The sequence below is a fragment of the Trichechus manatus genome, unplaced genomic scaffold (assembly GCF_000243295.1).
Source record: "Trichechus manatus latirostris isolate Lorelei unplaced genomic scaffold, TriManLat1.0 scaffold00115, whole genome shotgun sequence".
NCBI classification, from domain to species: Eukaryota; Metazoa; Chordata; class Mammalia; order Sirenia; family Trichechidae; genus Trichechus; species Trichechus manatus.
The window spans coordinates 7736559-7750455 of NW_004444051.1; the positions used below are offsets into that span (position 1 = coordinate 7736559).

A 13897-nucleotide genomic window follows, 5' to 3' on the forward strand; every position below is an offset into this window, starting at 1 on the left:
TCATAGGTGGATGAATTTTATGTCTGGATTCTCAATTCTGTTCCATTGGAACACAGACAACGTTTGAGGTGGAAGAATCACTGCCAAAGAGCTAGACCGGGCCGGATGATAGAAGACCTTCCATGCCTTGAATTGTTGTTCACAACAACTTCCAAAGAAGCATCTTGGAACCGTTTTGGGGGAACAGAGTATAAAAAATCCACTATCCACACTAAAAATTAATAGTTTAGGTCCTTTGTAATGACAGTTTTAACAATGGGCCTTCCATTTTTTGCGTATCTCCTAGAGTTTAAAAGATAAAATGGAACCCTTGGAAAGTGAGTAAACTTACACTGAAGAATTACACTAAGAAATGTATTGACTCTAAGATGAGAATTCAGCTTTCTCAAAAATAACAACAAATGAACAAACACTAGAAATGCATCTCCAAGTAGGAGCACTAGTGAGCTGCCCTCCACCCCTCAAAGGTTGAGGAAAGGAGCCCTGGTAGAGAAGTGGTTAAGTGCTGGGCTGCTAATAGGAAGGCCAGTGGTTTCAACCCACCAGCCACTCCTCAGGAGAAAGATGTGGCAGTCGGCTTCCGTAAAGATTACAGTCTTGGAAACCCTATGGGAGAGTTCTATTCTCTCCTATAGGATTGCTATGAGTCGGAATTGACTGATGGCAAAGGGTTTGGTTTGGTTTGGTTTTTGGTTAAGGCTGAGGAGATTACCTCGGGAAAATGGTCTGAGACAGAGGTAAGGAGAAGAGCCAGGCTGAGCACTGCTAAAGGACCATTTTAGCTGCAGTGATCTCAGCTCCAGTACGTCTGTCTTGACCCCAGGATTTAAAGACGCCTCAATCTGGGGAACACAAAGTATGAATCTTCTCTTTTTAGAAGACTTGATGGCTACTGGTTTGGTTTTTAAGCAAAATGATAACCAACCGACTGACCAACCAACCAGTTGTCGCTGAGTCATTTCCGACTCATGGTGACCCCATGTATCAGAGTAGAACTGTGCTCCATAAGGTTTTCAATGGCTGTGATCTTTTGGAAGTAGACAGCCAGTCCTTTCTTCCAAGTTGCCTCTGGGTAGATTCAAACTGCCAACCTTTCAGTTAGCAGCTGAGTGCTTAACCATTTGTGCCACCCAGGGCAAAACAACAGAGCCATCAAAATAGAAAAAGTACAATTCTTTGAAAAGAATCAAATTCCTCCACCTACCGTTCTGCACTTTTATGATTCCCCAGGTGTCATGGATTGAATTGTGTCCCCCCAAAATATGTGTATTAAGTTGGCATGCTATGATTCCCAGTATTATGTGACTGTCCACAATTTTGTCATTTGATGTGATTCTCCTATGTCTTGTAAATCCTATCTCTATGTTGATGAGATGGGATTAGTGGAAGTTATGCTAATGAGGCAGGGCTCAATCTACAAGATTGGATTGTGTCTTTGGTCAATCTTTTTTTTTTGAGATATAAAATAGAGGAGCGAGCAGAGAGATAGGGGGACCTCATACCACCAAGAAAGCAGCACCAGGAGCGGAGCGTGTCCTTTGGGCCCTGGGCCTGGGGCTCCTGTGCAGAGATGCTCCTAGACTAGGGGAAGATTCATGACAAAGACCTTCCTCCAGAGCTGACACAGAGAGAAAGCCTTCTCCTGGAGCTGAAGCCCTGATTTTGGACTTCTAGCGTGCTAGATGAGAGAATAAACTTCTGTTTGTTAAAGCCATCCACTTGTGGTATTTCTGTTATAGCAGCACTAGATAACTAAGACACCAGGCTAATACAGGAGTCAGACCTTACCTCCCTGTTACTATCATGAGGGCAAGCATTTTTATAAAGATTGTGGTTCAGAAACCTCACGTTTTCCCACTGAATGTTCAGAACAAGGTCTTTGTTAGCCTTTTTATACTTCATGAGTACCTCTGAGGTACAGGAAAAAAAAAATCAAACAGAAAGTCCTAAGGCAGTGATTGCTAATGATTACGTATGAAGCCATGTTCATTTTCCAAGTGTACATAAAAGCTCTTGAAAACATACTAAGAAAAAAATGCAATGAAAAATGTGACTTGGAATAGTGGTGATACAACATCTCCAACAATACAGAAACCTGATAATACTGAACTCAAAGAACATGTATAGGAAGAAAAATGTTCTTTATCTTGTTAAATTTTTTTTAAAAAAGCTAATGTGTTGTATAGAAAAGGGATGATGATAATGCTAACCTGTATTAATGATAAAATCAATAAAAAACTACAAAGTTCACGAGGGACCCTGGATCTATTCAGCAGCTGGATAATTACAGGAAAAACAATTTATTTGAACAGGAATTTAACTCATGGGGAGAGAAAGAAGTTCTCTCAGGGGGCAATAGTGGCAGGCGTAGCAAAGTGGCCACTCTGATAGCATGTCCTCCTTTTTACAAGTGTAGATTTTCTAACTCATTTATTTCTTCATTACTTCCATCCTAGGAGGCACTGGTGGTTCAAGTAGTAGAATTTTCACCTTCCGTGTGGGAGACCCAGCCAATGCACCTCAAGTGCAGCCAACACCCGACTATCAGTGAAGGCTTGCATGTTGCTATGATGTGGAATGGGTTTCAATGGAGCTTGCAGACTAAGACTGACTAGGAAGAAAGGCCTGGCAATCTAATTCCAAAAATCAGCCAATGAAAACCTTATAGATCAAAACGGTCTGATTTGTAATCCACAACCAATCATGAAGATGGCTCAGGACCAGGCAGCATTTGGCCCCATTGTGCATGAGGTCACCATGAGATGGGGGCCAACTCGAGGGCAGCTAACAACACACCTCTATTCTATACACCTTACCATAATTCTAGGCATTATAAGGCGCTCTGGTGGCGCAATCAGTTAAGCGTTCCACTGCTAACTGAAAGGCTGGTGGTTTGAACCCACCCAGCAGCTCCACGGGAGAAAGACCTGGCAATCTGTTTCTATAAAGATTACAGCCTAGGAAACACCGTGGGACAGTTCTACTCTGTCACATGGGGTTGCTATGAGTTGGAATTGATGGCAACCAACATACACATAGTGAGCCCTGGTGGCACAGTGGTTCAGTGCTCGGCTGCTAACCGAAAGGTTGGCACTTCGAACCTACCAGCTGCTCCGAGGGAGGATGATGTGGCAGTTCTACTCTGTCCTGTAGGGTCACTATGAGTTGGAATTGGCTCGATGGCAACAGGTTTGTTTTTTTTGTTTGGAACACACACACATACACATGATACCTAAGTAGGTATTTGTTAACCGAGAGACTAAAGAGAAAACTAAGGACTTCATGAAGTACTCTAGTTAAACCCTACAACTTGATGGGGAATTTCTGCCTAGGCTATACTTGTTTCCAGATATAGGCAAGGGTGGTACACAAGTGGAAAATTACTCTCTTCCTCTCTGAACCCCCACAAAAATCAGATCCTCCCACTGCCTCTCTTCCTGTGGTTCTCAACCTGTGAGCAAAGTGAGTTCACAAACTTGAAATACACTGCCTTTCTGGATGAATGACCCTCATGTGACCTTTAAAGAACTTCACATGAGATCTTACCTGAGAATTCATCTAAAGATACCTATTACCAGTGTTAACTTTTTTGCAATTAATCACTACAAATGCATAATAATAATAATAAATCAAAAGCAAACCAGTTGTCATCAAATCGATTCTGATTCAAGGAGACCCCATGAGTTTCAGGGTAGAACTGCTCCATAGTGTTTTCAAGGCTATGAGCTTTTCAGAAGCAGATTTCCAGGCTTTTCTTCTGAGTGCCCTCTGGGTGGGTTCAAACAGCCAAACTTTTGGTTAGTAGTTGAGCACTTAACCGATTGCACCATCCAGGGACTTCAATTCATAATCAGTACCTTATTATTAAAAAAATAACAAATATTTATCCGTGTCATAAACAAAACTGCACGATCTTTACAAATCTGTTAAAGTTTATAGATCTGATAATGTTGGAAAATGTTATAAAATGATCTAATTAAAACAACAACAAAAAAACCTTGATAGTTTTATTAAACATGTGATTAGTGAATCTTGTAACTACTTTGGCACTTTTTCAACTAATGAACTGACATTAATTAAAAAAAATTTCTATTTGCACTCACGCACTGCATTGCTCACTAATGTGTGCCTGTGTGTGTGCGTGCGTGTGCGTGTCTAGGCAGCCACTTCATAAAAAGAAAGAAAAATGACAGGACTATTTGGAGCACTTTAGGAGAATGCTCTTCATGATTACTTTTCAGAGTGGTTTATAAAGGTGAATAAAATCAGAACAACATGAACAGATACATTTTATAAAATAAGTGTTATTTCCATCATATTAGTGTTTAATTCTTTCCCTCTGTTTGCAAAATTTTTTTTTTTTTAAATCTGGAAGACTGTCAAATTTAGTGGGAAGAAGCCTTGGCCAAGTTACAGATCCTCCCTGGGCCTCAGTTTCCTCATTTGTACAAAGCGAATGTTGCTATTGTTAAGCGCCGTCAGTCGATCTTCGACTCACAGCAACTCCATGTGATAAAGTAGAACTGTCCCATAGGGTTTCCTAGGCTGTAATCTTTATGGGAGCAGATTGCCAGGTCTTTCTCTTGCAGAACTACTGCGTAGGTATGAACCGCCAGCCTTTTGGATTGTAGTGAGTGCTTAACCCTTGTGAACTAGAAAAATCCTGGGAATACAGGCAGTCCCAGGTTACGAACGTCTGACTTACAGACAACTTGTACTAAAGGATGGACTGCCATAAAACTTATTTTATTAAAACTTTGAGTTAAATACCGTGGTTTGTAATAATGAACGCATGCACTATTTTGTGATGCTCATGAAAACACTGTGTGGTTTGGAAGTGTTTCTTAAGTGTTTTATATGTATAAAACCAAACCAAATCTGTTGCCGTGGAGTCAATTCTGACACATAGCGACCCTTCAGGTCAGCGTAGAACTGCCCCACGGGGTTTCCAAAGAGCAGCTGGTGGATTCGAACTGAGACCTTTTGGTTAGCAGCCAAGCTCTTAACCACTGTGTCACCAAGGCTCTGCTTTATATGCATAGAAAGGTAAAATAAATACTATATACTAAGACAAACACTAACGCTAAATAAGAACTGTATGTACCTGTTCCGACTTACCTACAAATTCGACTTAAAGACAGACTTTGGACAGATCTCATTCATAACCCAGGGACTGCCTGTACTTTCCAGGGAGGGCCTGAATGCCTATGGCAGATTCTCTGAAGCCTCACATACTAATAAAGTTACTGAGTGTACCTTTTTTGTTCACTTTTGCTTACGATCTCTGAGCTGGATTCCCTGCATAAGTGTGTGCTGACCAGAACCTGGCAAATGCTAAATTCACCAGAAACTTCTAGATTTCAGTTAAGAACACAGGGTAAGGAAAATATACTTCAAAAGCTACCAGAATCCTAGATACAAAATTTAAGAATATCTAAAGTCTCTTTTGATTTGTGATGAAGTTTATACGTCAAACACATAAGCCCTCTCCCCAGCTCCTTTAACACTTAAACCTGAGGTGTGGTGGTGGCGTGCCTCAACCACTGTGTCATTTCTTGAGTTCTTTCCTGGGTTCCTGAGGGTTTGGTTCTAGAGTTGCCTGGAGTTGTAAAAGGGATGAAAGAATTTCTTTCTGTCCCCACCCTATTATCAAACCGTTTACAACCAAAATGGCACACTTGTCAAAGCATTTGGGACACCCTTGTCCCAGGTCAGTGTGAGAGAATGTTCACTTTATGAAGAGCAGTGTCTTGTATATAAGGAGTTTTGTACTTAATCCTCATCTCCTCTTTTAACCAACTATGAATCGCCGTAGGGAAAATTGCGCTGCAGGATGGATGAATAAAATCATAGACTTTTATGAGGGATGTCAACTGCTGTGCACAAGGCAATATTTGATGGGCTAGAAAGGGTGGGATGGGGGGATGTGCTACAAAGGTCCACTGCTTTCCCAAGGGCTCTCAAAGACAGCAGAAGCGGCTTTGGGTCAAAGTCTCCAAAGAGGGTTTGAATCAATCTGCTAAATACATGTGCAAAATGCTAACTGCCAACTGGAACAGTCCAGCACTGACTGGGTGCCTTGGCAGAGGCCTTTTATCACTTTCTCTGCAGCCAACAAAATCTGCAAGACTATTCCAATGAAACACTGGGGATGCAGAGGGAATACCTATTATAATATGAGCTCTTCGGAAGATAAGAATGCAATGCAAAAAGGAGGCAATTTAGGTTTCAATATCAAACGTAAAGATTTCCGATTGTATGTGGCATTTTTTCTGGGGCACATTCTTGCACGTGATGTTTGGTCCTGTTACAGTCTTTATTGTTTTTTATAACCAAAATCACTTTAAAACAAATGCACAGGACTTGGTGCTCAAACTTGGATATATATTTGAATCCATGGGGACATTTACAAAAATTCTGATGCCTGGGTCCCCTCCCTGAAGTACTGATTTAATTATATGGAATATGGCCTGGGTAGCAGGATTTTTTCAAGCTACTCAGCTGATTCTAATGTCTAACAAAGTTTCAGAACCACTGCTCTAAACAGAACCCTTGTTGGCACTTAGGCTCAGAGGGACACTGCTGTTCATGGCACAATTAGGTTGTGTCTAACAAGTCATCAGAGGTAAATACGTGTTTGTTCTGATATCAAATTATTTTTAAGGGCAGAGGGAACAATGATGCTTTTGTGGGATAAGGCACGTCTTCAATGCTACAAAAACTTCCTAGCATTTTATAGGAACCAGTTCTGCAGGTTTTTTATCACATTATAAAGGAAAGCAGTGACTCAATCAGTAGAATTTTCGATGTAAGATGCGCTAGTCCAAAGCACTAATAAGATACCTTTGTGACTCCTGGAAGGACCTAGAGAAATTTCTTATTCTAAGAATGTTGTTGTTGTGTGCCACTGAGTCAATTCTGACTCATGGCAACCCTGTACGACAGAGAACTGCCTCATAGGGTTTCCTAGGCTGTAATCTTTACAAAAGCAGATAGCCAGGTCTTTTCTCCCATGGAGCTGTGCAGGCGGTGAGTTGGAACCTCTGACCTTTCAGTTAGCAGGCAATCACTTAACCATTGTGCCACTAGGGCTCCTTACTCTAAGAACATCACTGTCAAAGAACAGATACTGTAGTTTCCTTCTAGTTTTTATATTTGCACATGTTACGATAAGGACGAATCCCATCCACCTAGAAGGCAGGGTTATACGGTTGCAATATTCCATTAAGAAATTCAATATAACTTCTAAGACCATGGATCTCAAATTTTAGCAAGCATTAGAATCACCTGGAGGGCTTGTTAAATGCAGATTATTGGGCCCCACCCCTAGGGTTTCTGATTCAGTACGTCAAGGTCGGGAATTTGTATTTCTAACAAGTTCCCAGGCGATGCTGATGATGCTGTTGCTGCTGGTCTGGGGACCACACTTTAAGAACCCTAGGCCAGTTCTAAGGGCTCCCAGAAGGCTTGATCCTAAGTATAAGCATACCTCAGAGATACTGCAGGTTTGGTTCCAGACCACTGCAATAGCATTATGTCTAAAACAACAATGTACATACCTTAATTAAAAAATATTTTATTGCTAAAAAGCCTTCAGCGAGTCGTAATCTTTTTGCTAGTGGAAGGTCTTGCCTCAATGTTGATGGCTGCTGACTGAACAGGGCAGTAGCTGCTGAAGGTTGGGTAACTGGCAATTTCTTAAAATAAGACAATAATGAAGTCCACTGCATTGATTGGCTCTTCCTTTCACTAAAGATTTATCTGTAGCATGTGACGATGTCTGATAGCATTTTACACACAGAAGAGCTTCTTTCAATACTGGAGTCAATCCTTTCAAACCCTGCTGCTTTATCAACTAAATTTACATAATAATCTAAATAATTTGCTGTCATTTCAATAATGTTCACAGCATCTTTACCAGGAGTAGTTTCCACCTCAAGAAACCACTTTCTTTGCTCATCCATAAGAAGCAACTCCTCATCTGTTAAGATTTTATTATGACATTGCAGCAATTCAGTCACATCTTCAGGCTCCACTTCTAATTCTAGTTCTCTTGCTATTTCCACCATATCTGCAGTTACTTCCTCCACTAAAGTCTTGAAGCCATCAAAGTCATCTATGAGGGCTGGAATCAACTTCTTCCAAACTCCTGTTAATGTTGATTTTTTGACCTCCTCTCATGAATCACGAATGTCCTTAATGGCATCTAGAATGATGAATCCCTTCCAGAAAGTTTTCAATTTACTTTGCCCAGATTCGTCAGAGGAATCACTATCTATAGCAGCTCATAGACCTATGAAATGTATTTCTTAAATAACAAGATTTGAAAGTCGAAATTACTCTCTGATCCATGGACTGCAGAATGGATGCTGTGTTACCAGGCATGAAAACAACATTAATCTCCTTGTACCTCTCCATCAGAGCTCTTAAGTGACCAGGTGCATTGTCAATGAGCAGCAGTATACGGAAAGAAATCTTTTTTCCTGAGCAGTAGGTCTCAACAGTGGGCTTAAAATATTCAGGAAATCATGTTATCAACAGATGCACTGTTATCCAGGCTTTGTTGTTCCATTTATAGAGCACAGGCAGAGTAGATTTAGTATAATTCTGAAGGGTCCTAGAATTTTCAGAATGGTAAATGAGCATTGGCTGCAACTTAAAGTTACTAGCCGCGGTTAGCCCCTAACAAGAGTCAACTTGTCCTTCGAAGTTTCGAAGCCAGGCATTGACTTCTCTCTAGATATGAAAGTCCTAGATGGCATCTTTTTCCAGAATAAAAGTTGTTTTGTCTACATTGAAAATCTGTTTAGTGTAGCCATTTTCATCAATTATCTTAGCTAGATCTACTGGATTACTTGCTGTAGCTTCTCCATCGGCACTTGCTGCTTCACTTGGCACTTTTATGTTATAGAGATGGCTTCTTTCCTTAAATCTCATGAACCAACCTCTGTTAAATTTAAACTTTTCTTCTGCAGCTTCTTCACATCTCTGGCTTCACAGAACTGAAGAGAGTTAGGGCCTTGCTCTGGAGTAGGCTTTGGCTTAAGGGAATGTTTTGGCTGGTTTGATCTACTATACAGATCACTAAAACTTTCTCCATATCAGCAGTCAGCTATTTTGCTTTCTTATCATTCATGCGTTCACTTTTAATTTCCTTCAAGAACTTTTCCTTTGCATTCACAACTTGGCTAACTGTTTGGTGCAAGAGGCCTAGCTTTCAGCCTGTCTTGGCTTTTGACACACCTTCCTCACTAAGCTTAATCATTTCCAGCTTTTGATTTAAAGTGAGAGACGTGCGACTCTTCCTTTCATTTGAACACTTAGAGGCCAACGTAGGGTTATTAACTGGTCTAATTTCAATATTGTCATGTCGGAGGGAATAGGGAGGCCCGAGCAGAAGGAGAGAGCTGGTCAGTGGAGCAGTCAGAACACACGCAATATTTATTAAGTTCACCATCTTACCTGGGTGTGATTCATGGTGCCCCCAAAGAATTTCAATGGTAACATCAAAGATAACCAATTGCAGATCACCATAACAGATATAATAATAATGAAAAAGTTTGAAATATTGCGAGAATTACCAAAATGTGGCACAGAGACACAAAGTGAGCACACCTGTTGGAAAAATGGCGCCGACAGACTTGCTTGACGCAGGGTTGCCATAAACCTTCAATTTGTAAAAAACGCAGTATCTGTGAAGTGCAATAAAATAAGGTATGCTGTAAACAATCAATGGTTTCTATCCTGCTTCAGGCATTGTGATAGACAAATACTTTGAAATTATACATTGTCTTAAGCAAGGACAGATTACCCAATAAGCAAGTTACGCACAGGCGAGCTTGTACTTACTAATCCGTAGCGCACAATTTCATCAGTTTTTTTGAAATCGCACACTACAATTAAGTCCACGCATACCTTGCTTACTGTAAACCTGTGCATACCTTGCTTACTGGTTAATCCACCCCTGGTTTTAAGGCAAACCTTGGGTTTTATACCAAGAGGCAAAATTTTATCATTCCCCTAGGAAGAAACAGATGGGTTCAGTTAACTTCTTTCATTCACTCATGAGCAAACATTAGCCTAGAAGGAGAAAATGGAAGAGCTGTCTTGAAACAGAAGGACCTAAACATTCTTTCCAAGAAACTCTGGCCCATGGTTTCTTGTTTTACAAACGAATAGTAGCTATTTTTCTTTTTTTTTTTATCGTACTTCAGGTGAAGGCTTACAGAACAAATAGTTTCTCATGAAACAGTAGTAGGAATAGTAGCTATTTTTCATTTACAAATGAAATGCTGCCTGGTACTGCACCATCCCCAAGATCAGTTGCTGACTGGATCATCGTGAACTATAGGGTTTTCATTAGCTGATTTTTGGCAGTAGATCACCAGGCCTTTCTTCCTAGTCCATCTCAGTTTGGAAGCTCTGCTGAAACCCGTTTAGCATCATAGCAACACGAAAGCCTCCACTAACAGACGGGTGGTGGCTGAGCATGAGGTGCACTGGCCAAGAATTGAACTTGGGTCTTCCACATGGAAGGTGGGAATTCTACCACTGAACCACCAATGTCCCTGTGTACTTTCTTACAAGTTATTTTATAACAGGTACTGAAATCAAATTACAGAACTATATTAAAAAACGGAAAACTTCATGTATATGAATATTTTCTTCTTTACATGTTTTCAGCACAATTCAAAGTGAAGGAAGGGAGGGAGTGAGGGAGGAAGGAAGGAGGAAGGGAAGAAGGAAGAAGGGAGGGTAGGATGAAAGGAAGGAGGGAAGGAGGGAGGGAAGGAAGGAAGGAAGAACAAGTACTTAGTAATACAAGTCAAGTGATGGGGCTAGGCCAAAGTTATTGACCTCCCTCCAGGAGGCAGGTATTGAATGGCAAAGTCCACTAGGTAGGCAAGGGCTTTCCAGAACACCATTTACTAAAGCAGGTCTCTGAAGATGAAAGAAGCCAGGCTTTTAGTTTTACTGGATCATTCAATTTCTATAAATACGCTCTTCCAATTAAGCCCATGAATTTACATCTCTTTGCAGCCCAAGCTTTTAAGGGAAGCTCAGATGTTTGCCATAGAATGTTTTACACTTTGTGGAAAGGCCCCTCCCCACCCCTCACTCCCATTTTAATAAATAAACAATCAACACAAGCACCTATTTATGGACTTCTGGAATATAAAATTCCCCAGATCAACCAGAAATACAAACTACCCTTCCTACACCTTGCAAACCTGTCTTTTATCTAATTCAATATGAGGAAACACCACATGGAGTATACAACTAAGTCATAGTAACCAAGGTTTTTTAGTACCTTCAGGCCTCCCTGAAGAGATGCCAGTTTTTATATATTCCCTAAAACATCATATTTTAAAATAATTTCCTATGTTCAGACTGCTGGAGATATATATTTATGTATATAAAATATATATATATAAAACGTAACTCTGATGCCTTGCCATGTGCCCAAAGTTAAATGTGTCTTTTAAAAAACATAAATATTTAGAAATATATGTATATATACATACATATGTATATTTTTTAAAGACAAACACATTTAACTTACTCTGGGCATATGACAAGCTAGCAGTTACATTTCCATGATTGTCTGTCACACAAAAGGTGAAAGAAAACAAGTCTCCCAACCTCTCCTCTCCTGTATAGACTCTTGATGGCAGAAATTTACAGGAGGACATATACCAGCAAGCAAGGCAACACGCCAGTCTGCACTGGCACTCATTGGAGAGCTGACTATCATTTCTCTGGAAATGTTTCTAAGCTACATATCGAGAGCGCTCATGACAACCAAACCAAAAAAAGCCTACCACAAACTAGCTTTTTGGCATCACTTGCTCAGTTTCTAAAATTACCACCTGTAATCTACCTGGAAAAAGAGAATGGGGTTGGACAAGTGAAAAATGTTTCGTATCAACCCATACGAATGAAACTTGAGTTAAGATGCTACCCACTGTGCCACCAATGACAGAGGGTCAAATCAATAATCACAAGTTTTCTCCATCAACAGATGAAAGGATAAACAGAATGTGGTATAATCATACAACAGATTTTTACTCAGCCATAAAGAGAACTGAAGTCCTGATACACGCTACAACATGGATGAACCTTGAAAACATTATGCTGAGTGAAATCAGTTAGTCACAAAAGGACAAATATAATCTCACTTATATGAGGCATCATTGCTTAAGTGTGATGGAAAACTTTGGAAATGGATAATGGTGATGGTTGAACAACAGGATAAACATAACTAATGTCGCTGAACTGTACATGTGAAGAATGTTGAAATGGCAAATGTCTTGTCACATATATATATTTACCACAATTAAAAATAATTACAAGTTGTCTAGTCCTCAGTATGGCCCTAACTGTGTGACCCGAGGCAAGTCATTTCCCCTCTCTAAGCCTCCATTTGGAAACCCTGGTGGTGTAGTAGTTAAGGAGTTCGGCTGCTAACCAAAAGGTTAGCTCCTTCGAAACTCTATGGAACAGTTCTACTCTGTCCTATAGGGCCCCTATGAGTCAGAATTGACTCAACGCCAACGGGTTTGGTTTTTTTTTTGAGCCTCCATTTGCCCATCTCCAAAATGAGGGGGTGGTACTTGAGGGGTCTCATAAAGGTCTTTTCCAGCACTCAGGAAGAGACTGGCACTCCAGATTAGTCAGGATTTCTTAATTTGGGTGGCTTACTCTGTCATTTGAAAATCCAATTTACTGGCATGAATAGACTATGGCGATGTTTGTGGGTTCTTCTGTTGGTGGTTGTTTACAATAAATGAATGTGCTGTAACCCAACTCATGGACAAAATGACTTCACAGCCAAATCCTTTAGATTTTTGACTCCTGATTATATAGCAGTCTCTGTACTAGATGATGTAATATAAAAACTAAATTCTGTATTTCATCCTATCCCTTATCCTTAGAGACTGGACTAGTGCAAATCACTGACATTAAAAAAAGAGAGAGAGAAAGAAAGACAAAGAACCCCAGAAGATTGCTGTGGGTCTCAGTTTGGTGTGGTGGATTGTCTGATATAAAGCAAACGGGCTTTAATAGCTATTTGTGTGCTTCTCTTTTTCTCTCTCGCACTCATACCACTAATAATGCAGTATTGCTCAGCTCATTGAGAAACCCTGGTGGCATAATGGTTAAGCGCTCGGCTGCTAACCGAAAGGTCAGTGGTTTCAACCCACCAGCCACTCAGAGGGGGAAAGATATGGCAGTTTGCTTCTGCAAAGATTTCACAGCCTTGGAAAACCTATAGGGGCAGTTCTACCCTGTCCTATAGGGTCACTATGTGTTGGAATAGACTTGAAAGCAATGGGTTTGTTTTTTGGTTTGGCTCAGCACATTTGTCCTTTGGGTAAGAAAACCTCACGTCTGTCATGTGCGGCAGAACACCAGGCACTGGTTGGTCATATTCTCCCTTCAATATGACATTAATAAATAGGATAACGTGAAGGCTCCTCTCACCGCTATGCTCTGAGAATCTACTTGTTTTCCCTGACAGGTAAACACAAGCTAAATCATTAATTTAACATATTACATTGCATCTTGGTACTACCCAAGAAAGATAATTAAGAAACCATCTTCAGGGTCTAAGGTGGTTGTATTTTCTTTATAAAAATGCCATAAAACACAATGACATTTTATGAAGCTGCTCTTTGTTATCAAGACTTGTTCATGTTTACTTTTAACGTTTTAGGATTCCTCTAAATTTATGAGTCGAGTTGTCTCTCCTGTCAAAAATAATAAAGGGTGGATTACAAATCTCACTTTTTGTCCCTGATGGAGCAGGAGAAAGGTGGGGTACAGAACTCAAATTCTCGTAAAAAGACCATACTTAATGGTCTGACTGAGACTGGAGGAACCCCAGAAAGCATGG

At 40.4% G+C, this 13897-nt stretch overlaps 1 protein-coding gene across 3 annotated transcripts in view; it reads right to left on the reverse strand.

The window, feature by feature from the left end:
* Positions 1-13897, reverse strand: part of E2F3 (E2F transcription factor 3) — a 104868-nt gene that overhangs the window by 39894 nt on the left and 51077 nt on the right. Inside the window, exon 1 of one of the 3 annotated variants that reach the window (XM_023738362.1) lies at positions 9616-10383. The exons of the other annotated variants lie outside the window; for them this stretch is intronic. Within the exon in view, the coding sequence (XP_023594130.1) occupies positions 9616-9663 (48 nt within the window). The 5' untranslated portion in view covers positions 9664-10383. Of the gene's footprint in view, positions 1-9615; positions 10384-13897 lie in introns of those variants that run through there. 3 annotated transcript variants of the gene reach the window in all.